The sequence below is a fragment of the Sus scrofa genome, chromosome 17 (genome assembly GCF_000003025.6).
Source record: "Sus scrofa isolate TJ Tabasco breed Duroc chromosome 17, Sscrofa11.1, whole genome shotgun sequence".
In the NCBI taxonomy this organism is placed as follows: Eukaryota; Metazoa; Chordata; class Mammalia; order Artiodactyla; family Suidae; genus Sus; species Sus scrofa.
The window spans coordinates 62,492,097-62,513,570 of NC_010459.5; the positions used below are offsets into that span (position 1 = coordinate 62,492,097).

The 21,474-nt window shown below is 65.6% G+C and overlaps 1 protein-coding gene across 21 annotated transcripts in view; it reads right to left on the reverse strand.

The window, feature by feature from the left end:
- Positions 1-14,307, reverse strand: part of KCNQ2 (potassium voltage-gated channel subfamily Q member 2) — a 47,127-nt gene extending 32,820 nt beyond the window's left edge. For 11 of the 21 annotated variants that reach the window (XM_021077773.1, XM_021077765.1, XM_021077770.1 and 8 more), the window contains exons 1-2: positions 13,896-14,306; positions 100-190 (exon numbers count right to left, since the gene is read on the reverse strand). In XM_021077773.1, coding sequence (XP_020933432.1) covers positions 100-190; positions 13,896-14,191 — 387 coding nt within the window. In that variant the 5' untranslated portion in view covers positions 14,192-14,306. Of the gene's footprint in view, positions 1-99; positions 191-13,895 lie in introns of all 21 variants that reach the window. The other 10 variants (XR_002339958.1, XR_002339959.1, XR_002339960.1 and 7 more) reach the window with 3 other exon arrangements.

Below are 21,474 nucleotides of genomic sequence, written 5' to 3' on the forward strand. Positions count from 1 at the left end.
CAAAGGGCACGAGGGGCCGTGGGTGCGGGGAGGACGGGGTGCCTGTGGGCGGAGGTCAGGGGATCGGCGCAGGGGAAGCGCAGCCTGCCGGGGACCCACCAGGATGTAGAGCGCGCCCTCCGAGCTCTTCTCGTACTCCTTGATGGTGGAGAACACGGACAGCACGAGGCAGGAGAAGACCAGCAGGAACCTGGGGGCAGGGTGGGCGGTCAGCGGGCGGGCAGAGCCAGGCCAGGAACCCGCGGCGGCCACCCCAGGGCTCCACGTGGGGGACCGCGGCCCCCGCTGCTCCCCAGGACACCCGCCACGCTCCCCAAGCTCCCAGAGTAAACAGGACACAGCCTGCCCCTCGCAGGGGCCCACGATCCCCCCCGACCCCAACCGCTTCCTTTCCAGACGCAGAAGCGGCCGCCCTGTCTTCCAGCAAAGCCCAGCTTCACACACGCTGTCCCAGCACCCTCGGCCACTGGGCCAGCATCCCCAGGGCTGCGGGCGGGAGCAGGAGGGCCTGTCAGCTCCCCACTAACGGAACCAGAGCCGTGGGGCAGTGGGCATCCACCCAAAACGGACAGGCTGGGGCTGGGGGCCCAGGGAGCAGAGCGGACGGCCAAGGACAGGGTCCGGGCTCCTAAGGGGCGCAGAGCACAGGGCGCGTGGGAAGCTGACAGGGGCCCGCTCACCCGCCCGCGTCGTCATCCCCCGGACACCCCCATCACCCCAGCCCTGCCAGCCCCAGGAGCTGAGACCACTGGCCTCCGTGGTGGGGGCAGTGAGGCAGAAACGAGACCCTTCAGGGCCAAGGCCGCGTGGTCCAGCCTCAGCCTGACTACAGACGCTGACTCAGGCCCTGCCCCGTCCTGTCCAGCTGGTGTCCTGCCACCGGATGTCCCGCCGGCTGCACCAAGCAGGCTCTCAGCACCAAGACCTCCAAGCCTCAGCCAGATCCCGGGTACCTCTTCTGGCTCTGCCCATGTGCCCCAAAGAGGCCTGGAGACCAGGCCCAGAGAGGCACAGAGCCACCCCAGGGGGCTGGTCCCCTGCCCCAGCATGGCCGGGGGACGTCTCCGGATGTGCCCCCTGCTCGCAGGCAGAGGCACTGAGAGCGGGTGACAGAGGCCGACAGCACCGACAAAACGCACGTGGGAAAATGGCCACATCTCAAACCGCAATTAATTTCCTTTGCTCATTAGCCAATGTATTCAATTAGCTGAGCCCTGGGAAAAGCTGTCCAGATGCCACGCGTGCCTTTCGTTCGTTCATGACTCTCCGCCTGGTGGCACCTTCCCTGCCTCTGTCTGGGAGAACGGCACACAGGATCTCCCAGGGGCTGTGGGTCAGGACCCCTGAGGCCTGGGCAGTGGGAGAGACAGACAGGACTGCCCAGCTAGGGAGGGGCACCGGCCCCGATCAGCTCAGCCCTGTGACTGGAGGGCTTCCCTGCGGAGGTGGGAGGCACTGCAGGGCGGAGAGCTGGAGGGACCGACAGAGAAGGGGATGGGGGACGGGGGGAGGGGGGCACCGTGTCCGGGACACAGCAGAGGGCACGTCTACCAGAGCGGAGATGGGGGCCCCGGGGGCCCCTGATGCCATCGTTACCCAGTCAGGGACCTTAGGCCCAGAGCTGCGTCCATGAAGGCCAGCTCCTCGTGCTGCATGGAAACAGCCCCCAAAGTAAAACAGAAAAGGCTCGGGTCCCAAGGCGACCAGGCCCTCTCAGCTCAGCCTCCCCAGGGTGGCTCTGACCAGCATCTCAGAACATTCCAGAATGGTCCAAAGCACAGCTCTTCCCAGCGAGCAGTGGCCAAGCTGTCGAGAGCCTCGCCAGCCATTTAGGAGACAAACCCAACCCCGTGGTTGGGACCTCCCCGTCCGTCAGGGAAGGGGGGAGAACAGGCTGGCAGAGACGCGGGCCTGGGCGCAGACCCTCCCCTGCGGCCCCGCCCTGGAAAGTGCCGGCGAGAACCCAAGTTTTGTTTTTGATGTTTTGGGACAGATGGCCACAGATGGCCCTGCCTGGGGGGGGGGGGTGCAGGAAGGCAGCAGGACGGACTCTCCGGAAAGAGGCCGGCACGCCCGACCAAGGCGGCAGAGGAGGCGGGCAGCGGCGCGAGGCTCTCTCGGCCCAGAGCCAAGACAGGCCGATCCGGCCAGAAGTGGGCCCTCCACACCCCCAGGCCCAGGCCGACCCGGAGGAACCCCCAGCACGATGCTGTCACAGCAGCCCTCGGCCACTCCCAGGCGGCCCAGCGCTGGAGCAAAGGCTCTTGCTTCCAGGCCTCTCGGTCTGCAGGCCCTCGGCGCCCAGAAGGCAGCCCTGCCCAGCACGCAGATGCACCCCACGCGCCCACGCCCAGTGCACGTTCTCATCTTGGTGACCCGGGAGGGGGCTCTGCCCTGGCCTCCTGGTCCCTGGCACAGTGTCCTCGGTGACAGGGGAAACGTCACCAGGAACCTGGAGGGGGGGCAGCTCAGACGAGATTGACCGCCCCAAGCCCTGCAGCCCACGGCGGCGTGGCCCACTGCACCCTGCACACCGGAGCCCACTGCAGGGGCCGGGAATCTGAGCCGGACGGGGCCCTCCTACCCGAAGCCTCTCTGGCCTTGGTGACCTGGGCTCTGGCACCTGGCAGGCTCTCGAGAGCTAGAGCTACGACTCAGAAAGACCCCCATTCCTTGAAGGAGGCGCTGGCACCGCTGCCCCCGCCAAAGCAAACTGTGTGCTGAGCACTGACCCCTGAGCACTGAGCTGGGGCTGCTTCCTCCTTAGACTGGACACGTGAGCAGTCCTGCAGGCTGGGAGCCCAGGTGAAGCTCAATGCCCAGCACCTCCCACAGGTCCGCCTGACCCAGGCCAGGGGGCCTCTGGAGGGGCGTCCACAGGCCCTCCATCCTGGGGACCGTCCCGGCAGCAGGGCAAGAAAGGAGAGGAGGCAGGAGGCGAATCCAGAGGCAGGACGTGGTGGTTTTCCTACAACCCGAGGTTAATTATGATAATGAATTCAACGTCAGGATGCTCCCCTGGCAGCAGTTGCCAAGGAGACGAGCATCTCAAGCAGCTGGTCCCCAGCCCCAGATTCCAGGGGCTGTGAAGGGGGTCAGGAAGGGGGGCCAGGGCGGCAGAGGACTTCAGATTCTGCTCAGCTGGCAGGGGGAGGGGGGCCACCTGAAGACTGAGCGTCGGCTGGAACAGCCCGTCCCGGGTGGCACCCACCCAGTCCACACGCGGCCATGGGGTGGGCTTGGCCCCAGCACTGCAGGATCCGCAGCAAACAGACTGTCTTCACCCAGCAGCGAGAGAGACCTCAGCCAGACATCGGGAGGGGCTTCCGCAGCCTGAGCTCTGGGCAGAGGTGGGCTCCTCTTTTGAAACAGGTGGAGGCACAGCAGGGTCACGCTCAGGGATCCTGGCGGGAAAGACAGGGCAGGGAGGGGCCCAGGGCGGGCAGGCGGTGACCAGCGGGACGGAGGGTGCGGAGGCGTGGGCACTGGCCAGACCACACCCCTGGAGGTGGGGGGCCCACGGCCACGCCCACAAGTCCTGGGCCACTGCTGCAGTCTGCCTGCCCTGCCTCTCGGGCGGGCAGCCCCCCGCACCTCCAGAGAGAGACCCCACTGCTGCCCGCCCTTCCCCCCATCCGACAGCAGGGATATGTCTCTTCTGGGAAATTGTGACAAGGCCTCAGCCCCACCTCAGCCCCACTCGCAATTCCACTTCAGTGTTGGGGGGGCACCAGGTGCTCCCGTCGTGACACAACGGAAACGAATCCAACTAGGAAGCATGAGGTTGCAGGTTCAATCCCTGGCCTCAGCGGGTTAAGGATGCACCATTGCCGTGAGCTGTGGTGTCGGTCGCAGACGCAGCTCGAATGCCTCATTGCTGTGGCTGTGGTGTAGGCCGGCGGATACAGCTCAAGCAGACCCCTCGCCTGGGAACATCCATATGCCACGGGTGTGGCCCTAAAAAGACAAAAAGAAAGACACTGTTGGGGGGCACCAGGGGGGGTGTGTGCTGCAGGCGGGGACAGACCCCTAGAGCTGTCCCCTCAGACCAGCTAGGGGGCTAGGGGCTAGGAGGAGAGGCAGCCGAGTCTTCAACACCCCACGTGCTCGGCCCTGGAGAGGAGGGAGGGAGGGGTCCCCCACACCAAGCACCACCCCCAGGCTGGAGTTCACGGCGTGTCTGCAACTCACCAGGAACACGACAACCTGGGGACGGGAGGTGCTTGTCGGTTTTACCGATGAGAAAACGGAGGCTGCGAAGCAGGTCGTGGCAGCCATGCAGGGCACCCCATCACTGCAGGGGTCTCCCCAGAATAAGGTCCATTCTGGCAAGGCTGTGCCTCCCTGAGGGCTGGGTGGCCGGAGCAGCCAGTGTGAAGCCAGAATGCTCACACCAGGCTCCCTGGGGACCTCCCGCTGCCTCGTCCATCAGGACGGCAGCTGGTGCTGCAGCCTGGAATCTAATTTCAGCCCCTAATAAACTGCTCTGCCTCCAGGACCCACTGCCACTTCCAATCTCGGGGAATGACAGGACTGCGGACGGCTGCTCTGGGCACACGCCAGACGCGAAGCATCACCCAGATCCCGCCTGGGCCCACCCTCCAGCCTCCCTCTCCCAACACCAGGGCAGGAGGGCACGCTCCAGGGACCCCTCGATGCCCCCACTGGCCTGAACCCCAGGGATGGCCGGTGTCATCTACAGCCTCGGCCACGGGCGAGGAGGTCTGTGGTGCCCCCCCGCCAAGCATCATTTCCCCAACCACTCACCACCAGGAGCCCCAGGTTCACAGGGACCCCCCACACACCCGCTACAAGCCCCAGCCTCTCCCCGAAAGAGCAGGCATCCGTACTAAAGCCCCCAGGGCTCCGGGAGCCACGGGAGGGGCCGTCCCCCAGCCGGGCAGGGTGGCCTCCCAGAGCCGTGGCAGGAAAGCTGCCAGCTCAGCACCCAGCAAAGCCACTTTCCCAGGCGCCTGCCACACAGTCCCTCGAGACGGCCACTCCAAATGGGTAATTTGTTCCGCATTAGCCACCCATCCGCACACAGACACAGGCTGGACACAGGCGCCCCTGAGGGCCCCTCCACCCCACATCAGAGTCCAGCCGCCGCCGGCCGGCACATCCGAGTCCCCACCATGCCCACCCCGGCACGCTCCCTCTGCCTCCCACCCCACCCTTCTCAGGGACCACGGTCGCTCCCCAGGCTCACGGCCCCAACAGGGGTCCTTCCCCAAAGTCATCTCAGCTCTCCCACCCGGGGGGTCCATTTCTCCACCCCCATCCCCGCCATCTGTCACCCCCCTACCAAGGCCCAGGAAGAGCCCCAGCTCCCCCTGCCTGTTTCTCAGCCTTGCCAAGCTGGCTTCCCTGCCCCGGGCCTTTGCACATTCTCCTCTGCTGCCTGGACTTCCCTCTGCCCACGCGTCCATGACAAGGCTGCCTCCGTCTAGTGAAATTTCCTCTTCAGGGTCGCCTTCTCTGAGAGGCTGCCAGGTCCCAACTGTCCCCAGTTTCTCTCCTGGGGCCCTGACCCTCCTCGCCCACTCTGCTCACCCACCCCCCACGCGTGCAGCCGGAACCCACCAAGGGGAAGCCCCCACATCCTGACCAGGGACAAGGTCAACTCCAGCGCAGAGCAGCTCAGACAGGCCGGAAGATCAGACCCGCTGGACGGTCCAGCAGCCAGGGCGCAACAAGGGGCCACGGACAGGAAACCTGTGTACAGGGGACCCAGAGGCTTCCCAAGGCAGAGCGTGGGGTCCTGAGGCCAGGAGGTCCCGACCCCAGGAAGCCTGGCCACATGTGAGCCACGAGGGGCAATTGGCTCATTGACAACAAGGCCACGGCTCAGAGAGAAATACCCGCATGTGTCCACAGAGAAACCCGAACACGTGTGTTCGCAGGAGCTCTGGGCCCGCAGACTAAAGTGGAACAGCCACGCGTGGGCAGGGGATGAATGATGGACGACCAGGCCCGTCCACAGTGGCACCTGCTGGGCCTCGGAGGGGACAGAGGCACCGACCCAGGCCACGGTCTGGACGGACCGGAGACACGACGCTCACGTGAAATGTCCAGAACAGGAAATCTGTCCCCAGGGGCTGGCGGCGGGGCTGCGGGAGCACGTGGGCTCGGGTCACCAGGGGGATAAAAAGCTCTGGACCAGAGACAGCACAGGGACTCCCAGGGCCCCAGACAACAGCACCCCAGACCCAGCGCCCCTCACAGCCCTGCTGCCCGGACTCTGCCTGAAGACCCTCCCAGCAGCTCTCAGGCTGGCCCCCTCCACGCTCCACGGCTCAGGGCTCACCCGTCCCCTGAAAACACCTCCGTGGCCTCCCGGCCTCACTGCACACCTGCAGTGACAGGGGCTCCACAGGCAGCCCCTCCCGGACGGCAGGGGCCACCAGGGGCGTGCTTGCGCCGGGGACCTCCTCCGGGCCAGCACCCGCTCCCCAGCCGTAAGCCACCCAGAGCTCCGGGTGAGGGGTCGCGACAGGGCCACCCCATCCCCACCCCAGGAGCCCTGACGAAGAGACGGAGCCCAGCAGAGGCTGGTCGGTCCCAGGAGTAAACCCCTGCCTCGCACGCAGGGCGCCTCGGAGAAGAGAGTCGAGGCAGAGACAACCTCCTTTAAGAGGCGCGGAGGCAGATGCTCAGAAGCAAGTCGGGAACGACAGACACTCCTCAGGTTTTCGCGCCGTCTGCACCTCCCGAGGTCCTGATCCGAACAGATAACGGACCACAACCAAGCGCGCCCCTCGCTCCCGCCGCGCAGCGCCGCCTGCCCCCCGCCTGGACCGAAACGCTCGATTTTCCGTCCACACGCTATTAATTCCCTGCTCTGCTAATTAAACCGCACAGATGAGACAGGACGGTCTTGGAAAATGCTGAGAAGAAAGAGCTGTGAGCACAGACGCTGAACCTGCAGATGGAAGCAACCGAGTCTGCCCCAAGGGAGCGGCCCCGAGTCTGCCCCAAGGGCCCCTTCCGGCTCCAGCAGGCGGTGGACAAGTCCCCCACTCTCTGTGGGCCCGAGCGGAGCCCACGTGGAGAGACGGCCGTGGGCCTGTGATCAGGACCATGGCCAGTGCCCGTCACCCCACGTCCTGTGTCCCCACCAGAGGCTGAGGTCCAACATGTTCCCATTTCCTGCTCCTCCGGGTGAAAATCAGGACTCCCTGCCCCCCTGCAGGGCCCCTCCCTGTGCTGCCACCACACCCCGCACTGAGGCTTGGTCCCTGGGGGCAGACAGGGGGACGTAGCCAGGCTCCCAGGGGCTCAGCAGGACCGGCCGCCTGGCCCAGGGCCGGGTCGCAGGAATGGAAAGGAAACAGCCAGGCGCTCAGCATGGCCCCTCCCCCCAGACCTGGGACCCCAGGGTGAAACTGGCCTTCGCCGTCAAACACTATCCCTGAGCCCAAATGCGAGAGCAACCTCCCAGTTCTCGGCTCTCCGGTCAGGGCAAGACTGAGGCTCGGGAGGAAGGGGCGGCCGGGCAGGGGCCCCGCGCAGCCCACAGCCAGGAACGACCTGGAAGGACGCTGCCCATGGGCTGGGCCCCTGCGGCCCCCTGGGACCTGTCGCCCACCGCTGCGGAAGATGGAGTGACCCGCTGGAAACAACACTGCCCTGTGCGTTTACGAATTATTCCAGGTAATCCAAAAACGTTAAAGACCTAAGAACTAGTTTTATTCGAGCCAAGTACCCGGCAGAACCTAAGGACACTCGGCTCTGAGCCGGTACTGGAGGCCAAGGTCAGACGCTGGGTGGCTGCCTGGAACACACACACCCTCCCGTATCCATGAAGCGGGGCCACCACAGCCTCCAACCATGGCGGCCTCTGCAAGGCGCAGTCGGCCCACCCCAGCGCCCCCTCCCTTTGGCCTCCCCCAGCCACTGGGCAGTGGGGCCAAGGCTCCAGGCAGCTGTGGCCAGAGAGAAGCGAGAGCCCCCTCATGGGCAGGTCACCTGCCCCCGACCAGGGGTCTCCCCACTGACCTGGGGGTTGCCGGAGAAGGTGCAACCTGCCCGGGCCTGCCGGCCTGAGTGCTGCCACCTGCTCACGGAAGCGTGGCCTCGGGTCCCTCACTGAGCCCGGCTCACCTGCGCCCCACACTTCAGTGTCGTGACACCTGATAAAACCCTGCCGCCACCCCCGTTCTCCCTCCACCAGGCACCATGCTGCCCAGTCCCAGGGAAGCCGCCTTTCCACCATGGGACCCCAGTGGGTGAGCCCAGGCCTTCACGGGAGGGAACGATGGGGCCTGAGGGCTCTGGCTGGGCTGCGGAGGAAGCCATATGAGCTAAGGACACGTGGGGGCACGTGGGCCCAGCAGTGCCCACCGGGAAGCCTCCGGTCTGGCACAGCCCCCGGAGTGCAAGCCCCAGAGCTGCCCACCCAGGGGCAGCGCCACCCTCCCGGGTGCATGAGAAGCCTGGTGCCTCCCAGCCTCAAGCTGCAAACCCCAGGGTCCAACCCCCGGCGGGTCTTGTTGCCAAACCGTCCCCAGGCCACCTCCCCCCAACTCCGAGGCCATGGCTGTCTTAACCCAGGTGAGGGACAGACGTGCTTTAGAAACAGTCATTCCCCCCGCCCCGACCCTCTCCGCACGCGCCCCTCATCGAGAGGGGCCTGGGGCCTCACTGCCTCCCCGCCAGCTGCCAGGGAAGCGAGCTGAGAAGGGTCACCAGGCTGCGACGGCTTGCAGGGGGGCTGGCCCTGGGCACGTCCACACAGGGAGCTGGAGGGAGGGTGGGGCTGGGGGCCGGGGCCAACCTTACCGTCGGCGTGGGAAGCAGTGACCTTGGGGGACAACCTGGGGGCTGCACGCCCCTCTGCTCTCGGCCTCGGGTCTGAGCACGCTGGCCCAGAGTGTTGGCCCAGTGCCTCGCAACCACAGCCTGAAGCCACACGGCACATAGGAGGCGTGTTTTCAGAGGCTGCAGAGCTGCGGAGCTGCGGGCAAACCGCTGTCAGAAAGCACAGCTGGGCAGTGGCCGCGCTGGCAGTGCCACGTGGAGGTGCCGCCTTTGTGGCCCACGTGGCACTAAGTCTCCACACGACTGCTTAGACGGGACAGGGGCTGATCCAGACGCAGCCCACGTGGAAACCTGACACCCCTTTACCGTCTGGGGCTCCGCAGTGGAGTTTTTCGAGCCAGAACCGTTCGGGCCTGCACGCCGGGAGCGTGTGCTGAGCGGCCGCAGAGCAGGCAACGTCCTTCAGGAAAAGGGCCGCCCCCTGGACAAACCCACGGAGTCAGCAGGGGCCCCGGGTCTAATCGTTCGGCCACGTTAACAGCAGCCCCAGCCGACAGGACACCCGCCAAGGCTGGGCTGAGGGCGGGGGCCCAGGGTGCGCCAACCTGCGTCCGCCTGGTCCTCCTGCTGCTGAGCGACAGCAATGCGGCCAGGACCCCACAGCCACCACACGCACCAAGCGCTGCGAGGGGCGAGTCAGAGGAGACAAGCTCAGAACTGTGTCCCCACGTCAGAGGCCAGGAGACGCGGGGCCCCCAGCCCAGGAGCGTCGGTGGGGGCGGGACCCCCGCCAGGCTCCCTCAGAGCCCGTGGTCCCTGCCGCCCACCGCCCTGCACGAACACGCCCTCTGAGCCGTTTTTGCTGGTAACGACCTCACGCCACACCTAACGGAGGTGCGGAGGTGACAAGGTGACATCTGTTGCTAATACACGTACACAGCAACTGCCCCCCACCGGAGAGCCCGCACTTAGACTTGGGACTTTTTAAATGATCCACCCACAAGGCAGCCGGGCAGCCTTGTAACGACCGGGTGTCGCCAGCAGCCTCCTGAGCCCCCAGCAGCCATGGCCTGAGCCCCAGGCCTGGCCCTTGCCCCCGCCAAGTCCCACCGCAAGAACTCGCTCAGAGGGCCCAGGACACCTGCTGGATGTCCCTGCCTGTCCCTCTGTCCAGAGGTGTGGCCCCTGCTGGTCTCCCTGCCCCCGCCCTCAGCACCTTCCAGGAAAGGCCCCAAAGAACCATCCGGAATCTGCTCCTGCTCCCAGGGTGGCGGCCAGCCTCGCGCTCTCACCAGCAGGGCTCAGATCGTCCTGTGAGGGCGGCCAAAGGCAGACGCCGGGCCTGGTGGAGGCCTGGCCGGGGCGCAGGGACGAGCAATGTCTGACGGTGGCCCGGCCGCTACCTACCCCTGGTCTCAGCCGGAGCCGCTGGAAGGGAAGCGGCTTCTTCAGACGCAGCACCCACGTCAAAAGCCTCCTTCTAAGACCCCAGAGAGGCTGGTTTCAATCTCTGGCACTTACTGACGTCTGATAAAACAGAGACGGTCAAGAATGGAGCTTCCCACCCACGCGGCTGCCGGACGGCATTGACGGGAGTCACTGCGCGGGTAACGGGACACCGCGAGGAAGAAACACGTCACTGCCCCGCGTGAAGGGTCCTACACGGGCCCCGGCTCCGAGCCCTGGCTTCCCTGGAAACCACAACCCTCCTGCGGGCTTCACCTTCGGGGAAACTTCCATGAGCTTCTCCACCCCTTCAATCAGTAGACACTTCCTCCCCCAGGCGGACGGCCGGGAGGTCCAGGACCCGACGGCCCCTCGGATCTGATCTCCTCGAAGCTGGCGCTCCAGCAGCGAAGGCCCTGGCCGCTCGCCCCGGGTGAACCCTAACTCACCCCCACATGCAGTCTGACCACAGGAAGGAGCGGCGGCGTGGGGGGGTTCGTGTCCCGCCCAGGCTTGCCCACCCGAGGGGGCAGTGGGCGGCCTGTGGTGACCAAAATCAGGACCCTACCTGATATCCAAGGCCACACAGGAGACTGGAGCACGGCCCTGAGACCCCAGACCCCTGTCGTGCGACGGTGACACAGACCACGGCTGCCTGGACGCTGCGGAGGATGGAGGGGCTTGGAGGACCAGCCCTGGAGAAGGCGGCTCAAAGCCGGCCGGTCAGGCGAGCCCCAGCCTCCCCAGCCCAGGCCCGCCCCGCCGCACCGGCATTTTCCACCCAGCCTGTTTTAAAGTCAAAGTTGCTTTGGGGTGAAAGGTCAGCCAACCTGCACCCCACGCTCTGGTCCCTGGGTGGAGACCCCTTTCGGCGTGACTGGGCCCACTCGGGAACTCGGTCATGCAGGCCTCAGCTTCCCCGGCAGTAAAAATGGGGTGACAAAGCGAGAAACCCTGAGACCGCAGGCAGTGCCCGGCGCACCTGTTCCTGGCTCCCCACTCCAGCCGCAGAGAGAGCCCCCACAGCAGCCCACCCGGGACGAAGTCACTGCTGCTCCCAGGAGGGCACTGCGGGGAGGGGCTCTTCAAGGACCCCTGAGGGTTTCCTGGAGCAGGTGAGTAACCTCAGACCCTCCCGGCCCAGGCACACGGCCCGGAGACATTATGAAGCCTTTTCTGCGGCTCGCCCCACTTTAAGAAACTCAGGAAACCTCCAGGCCGACCCTAGAAATCCCCTCAGACCCTCGGAGCCCCAGACCTCCCCAGGGAGTGAGGGCAGTGGGAGCTGGGGGCACCCCTGCCCGCCGTACAGCCCAGCCCCTTGCCGCAGGGTCCCCAGCCGCTGAGCGCCACCTGCCTGCCCAGAATCCCCCGCCATGCAGGGCCAGGCCTGCCTGTCCAGGGCTGCTCTCCTTCCAGCCGCGGCCGGGGGACAGAGGCCGGGAGGGGTGGCCGAGATGTCTCTGCCCCCCGGCCCCCTGTCAGCCTGGGCCCGGATCCCTCCCGACTCAAGGAAGTACTTCTGGACCTTCTCACTGGCGGAGCGAGGGACAGCCAGGGCTTGGCCCAGAGTCCCGTCTGCAGAGAACACCCCTCCCGCAAAGGGGAGGAGGCCTGGCTTGATGCCCACCAAACCCGAGGGCCACAGGGCAGCCACCTCGCTCCCCACCTCTGGCACAGCTGTCCCCGGGACCCACTGGGACACCCAGAGCCTCCACCTTCCAGAGCCAGGCCTTGGTGGCAAAAGCAGAGGCAGGCGGGCAGCCTAGGAGGGCAGCGGGGCCCCAGCCCAGGGCTTGAACTCAGTAACGAATGAGCCAACAAGCCACATGGTGCAGCCTGAGCTTGTCCATGCTGGGGGCGGCGAACACAGGGAGGCCGCCCCCTCCAGGACCAGCACAGGGGCAGGAAAGACCTCCCGAGCTGCGCGCGCCCAGGGTCAGTGCGGTGACGGAGGTCCACGCCTGCGGACCTGGTGGACCATGGACGAGCAACAGGAGCCAGAGAGCTCGTCTTCAGGGGCCCCCAGCCCCAGAAAGGGGGGACCCCACGAGGTGCGCCTCCACGATGCCCTGGGGACAGGAGCTGCCGTGCCCCCCGACGCTGCAGGCCCCCCTGACCTGACTCAGCGCCCCCCTCCCAGGAGTCCGCATGGAGCCCACACACTCTGCCTCCAGTGCTGGGTGCTGCAGCTCTTAGGAGGCAAGAGGCACAGAGGGGCAGATCAGGCCCAAGCAGGGAGAGGCCACACGGAGGGGATCCCAGGAAAGGCAGGGAGAGGCCACAGCGAGGGGACCCCCAGGAAGTGTTGCCAGCAGGGATGTTCGTGCCCAAAACACAGCAAACCTCCCACAGCCACACCACGGGTCAGATGTGCAGGCACCGCTGGGACAGGCTCTGTCCTCGGACTCGCAGCCACCTCGGGCCGGGACCTGGCTGACCAGGGGACCCACCGGGAGCCCCCTGAGCCCCAGCCCGGCGGGGAGGGGGCAGCGGTGGGAGAGCCGTGGGTGGGGAGAACGGGGGCTCTTCCAAGGACGAAGAGCACACCTGGGCATGTCTGCGGGGAAGGGCCAGGCCACCTCCCTGGGGCAGTCGGGGGCTGACAGGGTGCAGGCGTGTCCCCGCCTCAAGGGACTCCCCAAGTGGCTTAGCGGCGGGGCTGGGACAGCGCCCAGGAGGCCTCCCAGGGTCTCCTCCCCCATCCCACACGTTCTGTCCAGGGCACACACCCAGGGGTCACAGGTCCACTCGTGGGGCTCACCCCCCGTCGTTCCAGCGGGCACTCGGCCGGGGACAGTGTCCCCAAATCCACCCCTCGCTCCCATCCTAAAATGCCTCTTTCACACAAAATGGCCGAGTCCCGGCCCGTCTGACTGGGATGGGAGAGGCTGTGCACGCCAGCAGCACCAACGCCACACGCGCACACACACCCATGTGCACACAACGCCAGCCCATGGCCACCAGGCCTGCCTCAGGGGCCAGGAGCTCCCCGAACACCCTCCTAGGACCAGGGCTGGCGGGCCTCGGGATGGTGGCTGCCGCCTTCTGGGGGTCCCCTGTGCCGAGGAAGGGGTCCAGAGCCTAGAATGCAGGGACCTCAGGCACACACCTGCTCTGCAGAGAGGGGGTCGGGGCTGCGCTGGGGGGACGAGAGTGGGGGGAGTACAGGCCCCAGAGGGCAGGACAGCCAACTAACTGCCCGCGGCCCAGGGCTGCGATGGGGGGGATGGGGAAGGGCAGGCCAGCTCCTCCCCCATTTTCTCTTCCTGGGGGGGAGCCCATGGGGGGGGTGGGGGCAGGAGTCCAGATCCATCTGCAGGACAAGCAGCGCCGCCCTGCCTCCCTGGCCGGCCCTTTGTTCGGTGCAGCGACCGTGGGGAGGGGCCTCCCGGCTGAGGAGGGGAGGCTGGGGCGCCGCACGGCTCCCCGTCCTGCGGGGGAGGGGCTGATGTAACCCAACCAGGCCGCGGGCGGGGGAGGCGGACGGCGCCCGCGCCCGACCCCGCGCCCGACCCCAGAACTCCCCCCAGCCAGATGGCTCCGAAATCGCTCTCCAACCTCCGCCCTTGGCTTTCCCCAGGGGACCCCAGGCCCACGGTGTGACCGCTGCGGGCGCGGGAACACGCGCGGAGGCCCTCGTCGTCCGCAGCCCCGCGCCCGGCCCGGCCCGGCGGCTGAGCACTCACACGTAGGCGTGGTAGATGAACGCCCAGCCGCGCGGCCGCTCCAGCACGTTGTAGAGGAAATTCTGCAGCTTGCGGTAGAAGGCGTTGCGCTTGGGGGGCTTCCCGGCGCCCGCGCCGCCCGCGCGCGGCTTGCTCAGGATGCTGCCGCGCTTGGGGGCCTCGGAGCCGGCGATGAGCAGCGCGCCGTCCCGGGTGGAGTCGGGGGCGCCGGGGTCCAGCCCCACGAAGCCCACCTTGAGCTTCTTCTCCCCGCTGGGGCCAGGGTATACGCCGCCGTTGCGCGACTTCTGCACCATGGTGCCGGGCGGCGCCCGGGCGGGCGCAGGTTCAGCGGGGGCGGTGCGCTGGGGGCGGCGCGGGCCCGAGCCCAGTTCCCCGGCCCGGGAGCCGCATGGCCGAGACGGCGGCGGCGGCGGCGGCGGCGACTCCTCCGCGCTCCTGCCGGGCCCGGGCCGCGCGCGGGGACGCTGCGGCCACCTCGCTCCGCGCGCGCCTGGGCGCCTGGCCCGCGGCCGCGCCGGCTCCGCCCGCCGCCTCGCCCCGCCCCCCGTTAACTCCTGCGCCGCCGCGCGGGCCGCTGGAGGGGGGCAGGGGTGGAGGGCAGCCCCGCGGCGCTGCCACCCGCCACACCACCGGGCGACCCCTTCCCCTGTCCTGGCCGCGTGCCGCCTGACCGAGGAATCCGGCCCCCCGGTGCTCTCCAGGGAGGGGAAGGACCCGGCAAGCGCACCCCCTGAGCGGAGCCTCCAACTCAACCCCCAAACCCGGGCCTGCTGGGGCCTGGCCCCAGCGGAATTCTGACCAGCTGGGCCCCGGACTGGACACCGTGGAGCCGGGCGAGGTTGTGGCTCTTGCCAGGCTCCCTGTTATATGGCCCAGCCCCCCGGGACCTTATACTCTTGGCCTCTAGATGGTTCCAGGCCCCGGGGTGCAGGGGGGTGCCTGGGGAAACTTCCTAAGAGGCGGTCTGACATGGGCGGTCCTGGGGCCTCCTGGAAGGGAGACAGCAGGGGGACAGCCAGGGTTTGCAGAGGGATCTCAGCAGGAAGAGGGCAAGGATGCCCAGAAAGGTGAGGCCGGAGAGACCCCTCAGGGGTCTAGACTTTGCCCTGCAGACCCGAAAGGGGCCTGCCTCAGGGACAGGGCCTGGAGGGTGGGCCCTAGGGTGAGGCTTAGGCCTGAGGCCAGTGGGGATGCTGGTGCCACAGTCGAGCACAAAGCAGGGCAGGCTGTGGACACAGATGGCAGGGGTCCCTTTGGGAGGGAGTGGGCAGAGTTGGCCTCCCCCAGCCATGGGTGTCCCGCTGGGTTGCTCTGGCACCTGCTGCTGGAAGGCCAAAGCATTCATTCCTCAGTCCCCAGGGGGGCCCTGCACACCCCACGCTGTCAGCTCTGCGCCCCCCCGTCCCCCCCCCCACCAGCCCACCTCTGCTCACCTGGGATGCTGTTGGTTGCAGGTACCCATCTTGACCACGCCCAGCCCCCTCCCGCATTTGCCCAGCATCGTGGGGTCTACCAAGCAAAAGGCCCTGGGTAGCAGCTGGCACCGCCCTCATCAGAACCCGCTCCTAAAACAGCAGGACCCCTGCGTAGGGGCAGCTGTGTGGTTTGCCGTTTGGGTTCCAAAGCCAGGGGCCTGGTTCTGTCATTTGGGCAGAAAACGCAGCGGACGATGCAGGCCCAGTGCTGTCATCTAGAACGTTGGGAGCAGACTGCAGCCCAGGCCACACACACCCGTGCACACAGGTGCGGCCCAGGGGCCACACTCCTAACCCCGCCTCCCTTCCCCCAGGCCTGGTCACCAGCTGCGCCCTTAGGCGGCTTCGCCTCTGCTGAGCCCAGGCCGAGGCAGGCGGAGGAGAAGCCAGCTGATGAAAGGAGAGAAGGGCCACACACCCTGGGTCTACGCGTGGCTGGCGGTCAGGGGGCGCTCACGCTCAGCCTCAGAAACGGGATGGAGCCCCCCGGGATTCACAGGAGCAAACGCCACGAGGGCTGGGCCGCCCCCTCCTGCTGCGGGGGAGCCTGCCCAAGCCCGGGGAGCTGGGCTTGGTCCCTCCTGGAGGAGCCCCTCCCCGGGGCTGGATGGGAGAGCTCAGCGGGCCCGTGGCTAGGACGGTTCACAGAGGAGGAAGGTGTCACCTGGGCAGGTTTGCCGAGACGGGAGCGAGGTTTGGGCTCTGGGGGAGGGGGGCGATGAGGGTCCCCCACCCAGGCTGGAAGGGGGTTGGCCCGGGGGCCAGTGGCCTCCGTCTGCCCGAACCCCTGCTTGCCTGTCTACAGTGGCGCTGGCACCAGCAGCTTCGCCACATCTCTCGGAGGTTCTGGAAGGAGATCCCTGCATCGAGGTTTGAAAACCTCTGCTTCCTCTGTCTGGGGCGTCCTCTCCACGATCGTGTTTTTCGGTTTTGTGTGCTGCACACCGTGGACTGTGTGCCGTCAGCCGTCAGGTCACAAGTTCCCCCGCCGCTGCAACCCAGGCAAAGCAGGTCTTTGACAACAGTCATTTGGGGTGAATTTCATGCAAGTGACAGGAATTCCATTTATTTAAAAATAGATGGGAAAAGCTTTCAGGCTCAAACCATCTTTGCCAAGACGGCACTGACAGGCTCCAGAGAAGAGGAGTGGAAAAATTCAGATGCACATGACGCCCCACTCCAGTTTGCGGAAAAGCTTCCGCCAGGACTTGGCGCGGCCTCTGCCCAAGCCGGGCGCTGTCCTTTCAGCACCAGGAGCAAGGCACCCTCTCCCCAGAGCCTTCTGAGCCCACCACACTCCTCCCTTGCCCTGTGGCCTGTTCCTGCCATGCCGCACCCCTGGCTACAGGGAGCAGCCGGAGTGGACTACAGAGCGGACGAGGCTGCTGGCCCCTGTCGCAGCAGAGGCCAGCTTGAAGGCTCACAAATTCCCCCAAGTACTCTACGCAATCCCTTCCCCTCGGGGAGCTCACCCCACAGGGCTGTGACTCACTTCCTCGCCTGGCTCCCCTACCCACCATCCCCTGGGACCCAGGATGCACGGTCAGGGGACATCACAGCTGCTGGTGGCCGAATGGAAGCACTTCCGGAGTATCCCCTCTGGGGATCCACATGGTGACTTCTTGTGGGGGTGCAGCTCTGATCATGGGCTCAGCACTTCCTGGGGAGCCCACGTCTCCGCAAGCCCGGCAGTCCTGACTCCAGCTTCAAGGATTCCACCTGGGCTGGAGGGGCCGGAAGAAGAGCCGTCGGAGAGGCGTGGAGACAAGCAGCCTTCCCCTGGCTGTCCATCCTGGTCGAGGGCCCTCGGCGGCGACGGGGGGCCGGCCGTTCCCGGGGACGTGGAGGGGCTCTGGGGTCAGTGCCTCCTGATGCTCTGTTGACACCCTGCGGTCACAAAGAAGACACACATCCTGGTGTTCAGCCAGTGGCCACGCGGACGCGGGGGCAGACGCCGAAGGGCGGCGTTTCCCGCCTCCCCACCGGCGCCCCGTTTCCTCCCAGAAGGGAAGGAGCAAACTGGTCCCCCCGTCACGGCGCCTCCAGGAGAAAGCAGATGGTCTGCGGAGGCAGAGGGCGCTCCGCCAGGCCGAGGAGCGAGACTTCATCCGGGGAAATGAGAGAAAGCAGCTTCTCAATCACGTAACCCGGGCCCGGGCTCTTGTCTTCAGCCTCTGGTCTGGGCAGCAGGAAGGGCCTGCCCAGAGTCCTGGCCTCCCTCTCGGAATTTTCCATGGTTAAAGGAGGAAGGGCTGTATTATTTATACAGCTCACGGGCGGGAGGCGGACACAGGGATAGGAGGAGAAGATTCCAGAGGTGAAGACACTGAGTTTTTAAAACGCAAAAGCCAATATAAATTTAATTTAGAGAGTGGGGGTTGTTTCGCTTTTTTTTTTTCTTTTTCTTTTTAGGGCTGAAGCTGCAGCACATGGAAGTTCCCAGGCTAGGGGTCGAATCGGAGCCACAGCTGCCGGCCTACACCGGATCCTTAACCCACCGAGCAAGGCCAGGGATCGAAGCTGAGTCCTCATGGGTACTAGTCAGATTCCTTTCCACTGAGCCACAATGGGAACTCCTAGAGGGTTTTTTTAAAGGACCAGAACTCTCAACAAGCTGGCCCAGGCCTGGCAAACCAGCTCGTGGCATGATGGGGCCGGCTTATATTTCTCAGCCACCAATAACGCCTTGCTCCTTGTTGCACTGTGGCCTGTGACAGCAGAGACAGGCCAGGTGGCACCGGTGGCCCTGGCCATGTCCAGAAAGGTGGGAATCATGGCAGATTCCGGGCCCTCGAGGGAATCCCGCTCAGCGCTTTGCTGTTAAGCCCCACTGCCGAGCTCTGCTGGGCAGCTGCCAGGACCGAGGCTGGTACTTGGGGGCTGTGTGTTTTGCCATCATCGGTCCAAGTCTTCCAGACGAGGCACTCCGCCCTCCCCTCCCCACGCCTCCAGGCAATCAAGGAGCCGGTGACACTCGCCCCCACTCGTGGCAGATAAAACAGGCCCTGCGGCTCATACCTGCTGGGTGTGGGGTGAGGCCCAGGCCCCACCAGGCTCTCTATGTGTCAACCAACCCACGCCAAGCTGACCACACCCACTGTCCTCGCCGTGGCCTCGTCACCTGTGTGACCGGCCCTGGGGTTCACAGACCCCCGCCTCTCCTACCTCCCACCACTCAGCTGGGCACCCGACAGCTTCAAGGACCCTCAAGCACAAGTGAAGGAGGCTTCACGTGTCTGTTCCCTCTGCCAGGAATGCTGTTCCCTCCACTAGCACCAGAAGGTCCTTGTGCTTGTTCTCAGGGAGGCCCTGCCTGTGGGTCTCCCTGAAGTGGGACCCCAGGCCTCTCAGCTCTGCCTCCCTCTCACCTGTGATACTGGCTCCTCTCCTGTTCCTCCCCTCCCCCACAATACAGGGAGCTGAGAGGAGTGCAGTGTCATGCTCACCCCTGCACACTCGCACCCCTGCACACTCACACTCCTGCCTGCACAAACTCACATCTGCACACTCACACCCTGAGCTCACCCTCACACCCTGAGCTCACACAGCCCTTGGCCCAGCCCCCACCAAAGTACACGCATCGACACTCCTCGAACGAGCGAACAGAGCAGTCACTTTGTCTTAGGGCTCATGTCCCTTGGAGCCTCTGGCCAGGATTCTCCCCTGATGACCGGCCTGGGACTGGTGTGGCAAGTTGGACCTCGATGCCTTGGGGAGAGGCTCCCCCCACCGAGGGCTCAGCCCCCCTACACACACACAGGCTGTCGGCATCTGGGCCCTGGCTGCCCTCACAATGCCAGCCCAGGCTCTCTTGAGTGCCTGGCTTGCTTGGCCAGATGTCCAGTAGGCTTTGGACAGAACTGTCCAGCCTGGGGCAGGGCCTGTGGTCTGTCAGTCTCCCCCCAGCCCTCTCCCCCAGAACAAGGTCACCGCCACTAAGCCCTGGAGATGGGACAGAAAGCCTGGACTCCTGGACCAGCAAACCAGGACACAGCAGCCTGGACCCTTGGCCAGCACCACAGGCTCTGCCAGGGTGGCACTGATGAGCCTCTGTGCCTGCGAACATGGGCTCCGCCCACAGCACTGCTGAAGGCAGGGAGCGCAGACCCGAGCGGCCCCAAGGGCTCGTCTGAGCTGTGCGACCGTCAGCAGGTCAAGGGACCCTTGCAGAGCCCGGGGGCCTCCCTGGTCAGTGGAGAGATGTGGCTCTCACCTTGTGGGGCTGCTGGGTGCTGAGCGGAGGCAACGCTGGGGACCAGCACCCGGCACAGAGCAGCATCTGGAAGTGGCAGGGAGACGAACAGCCGGGGAGACGCCCGGCCCCGCTTCGAAGCAGCCCCTCCTTAGATGCTTACAGGCCCTCCCCGCGGGGGCGCGGCCCAGCTCAGAAATACTGACCCCCTCCCCTCCTGGCCTCCCTGCTCAGAGACAAGACCCATTTGGGCCATTCCCTCTTACCCAAAGCAGGGTTGTCCCCCAGGGGACATCTGTAATATGTGGGGACATTTTGGGTTGCCATGATGGGGGGGAGGTGCTACTGGCATCTAATGGGTAGGGGGCTCCTATAGGGCACAGGACAGGCTCCCCCCACCCCCCACAACAGAGAATTACCTATCCCTGGATGTCAGAAGGCTGAGGTTAACACGCCATGGTTAAGGTCAACAAGGTTTTCTCTTGAATTGCAAATATTTCTGGCAAATGAGCCATTCACACCTTAGTATGAAATACTGCCAATAAATGGATTTTCTCCCTAAAGCTCCCAAGAATACCCAAGCTAAGGAATGAGAATTTTTATGGGCAAGGATGTTAGGAAGGAGAGCAAAGCCTCCCCCAGGACGGGCTGGAGCAGACAAGCATCTGCGTGAGGAGCACGCTGGCCAAGTCGCAAAATGGGCAGCTCATCATCTGAGTTCAACGAGGTAACCCTGGGTTTTCCATGTCGCTATTTTCTAGGCTGATGACAAAACCTACCTTTACAGCATCATGGAACAAGGCAATCTCAGCTTCTGTCCGCAGCTCAGCAGCTTACTTTATGCGTGAGACTGGACAGGGAGCAGGGCCTCTGGCCTGGGTCCCTCAGCCTGTGTGTGGGGGATACTGATAGTGAACGCAGCACAGGCTGTCACGACAGTGCCCCGAGTTAAGGTTGGCGAAGCGTTTAGAACGATGCCTGGATGAGTAAGCGTTATGTAAGCTTTAAAGTAAAAATAAATGAATCGATTCCAGGGCTGGCTCTGGACTCTCACACGTCCAACATGTCCCACCCTCCTCGACCCTGGGGACGAGGACCCTGTGTCGGGAGACCCAGAAAAGAGAAGGACGAGAGGATGCCAGAGACCCCTAGCGTCCCCAGAGCCTCACCCTCATCCCAGGGGAGGCAGCCGCCCCTCCGTGAGCCGGGACCCAGGGAGGGCCACCCAATCCAGAGCCCAGCCCTAAAGGTGTGTGAAGCACCCACCCAGCCCCGCCCACTCCCCACTCCGAGGGCAGGTTTGGTCAGAGAGAGCAGAGGGCTGTGGAAATTTTACAAACCCCACGGGGGGGGGTGGTGACGATTGGGGTGCATGGCCCCGCCCCTGCCCCCCCTTGGCCTGTCCTCCAAGCCCCCATAGGCTCAGCTCGGCCCCTCAGCCCCCCGCTTTCTGGGCAGCTGCACCGTGAACACCAGGACCCCAGCCTGCTCCATAGGCACAGCCTCAAACAGCAGCTGGCATGGTCCTTGTCCCCAGGGTGGGCTCTCCGGGCCCAGGTGCTGGCCCATCAGTGCTCATGGCTGACACAACCCAGGCCCACAGCCCCTGTGCCCTCAGGGCTACCAGCATTCCTGACAAGATGGCTTTGGGGAGCTGGAACCAGGTCACCGGGCATCTTCAGAGAGCCAGCCCAGAGCGTGGTCTGGTCTCTGCCCCGGCCACTCTGCCCGGAGTGGACACAGGACAAGCAGGGCCTGGATGCTCGCTCACCTCCTTCTGGTCTTGGCATCTCCCCCACCCACACCTCAGGCCCATGGTCCAGGCCCTGACGCGGGGTGGATTGGACCTCTGTGCTGGCAGCGATCTCGGCTGGGCTCACAGCCCACGTGCCCACGCCTGAGCTGTTCT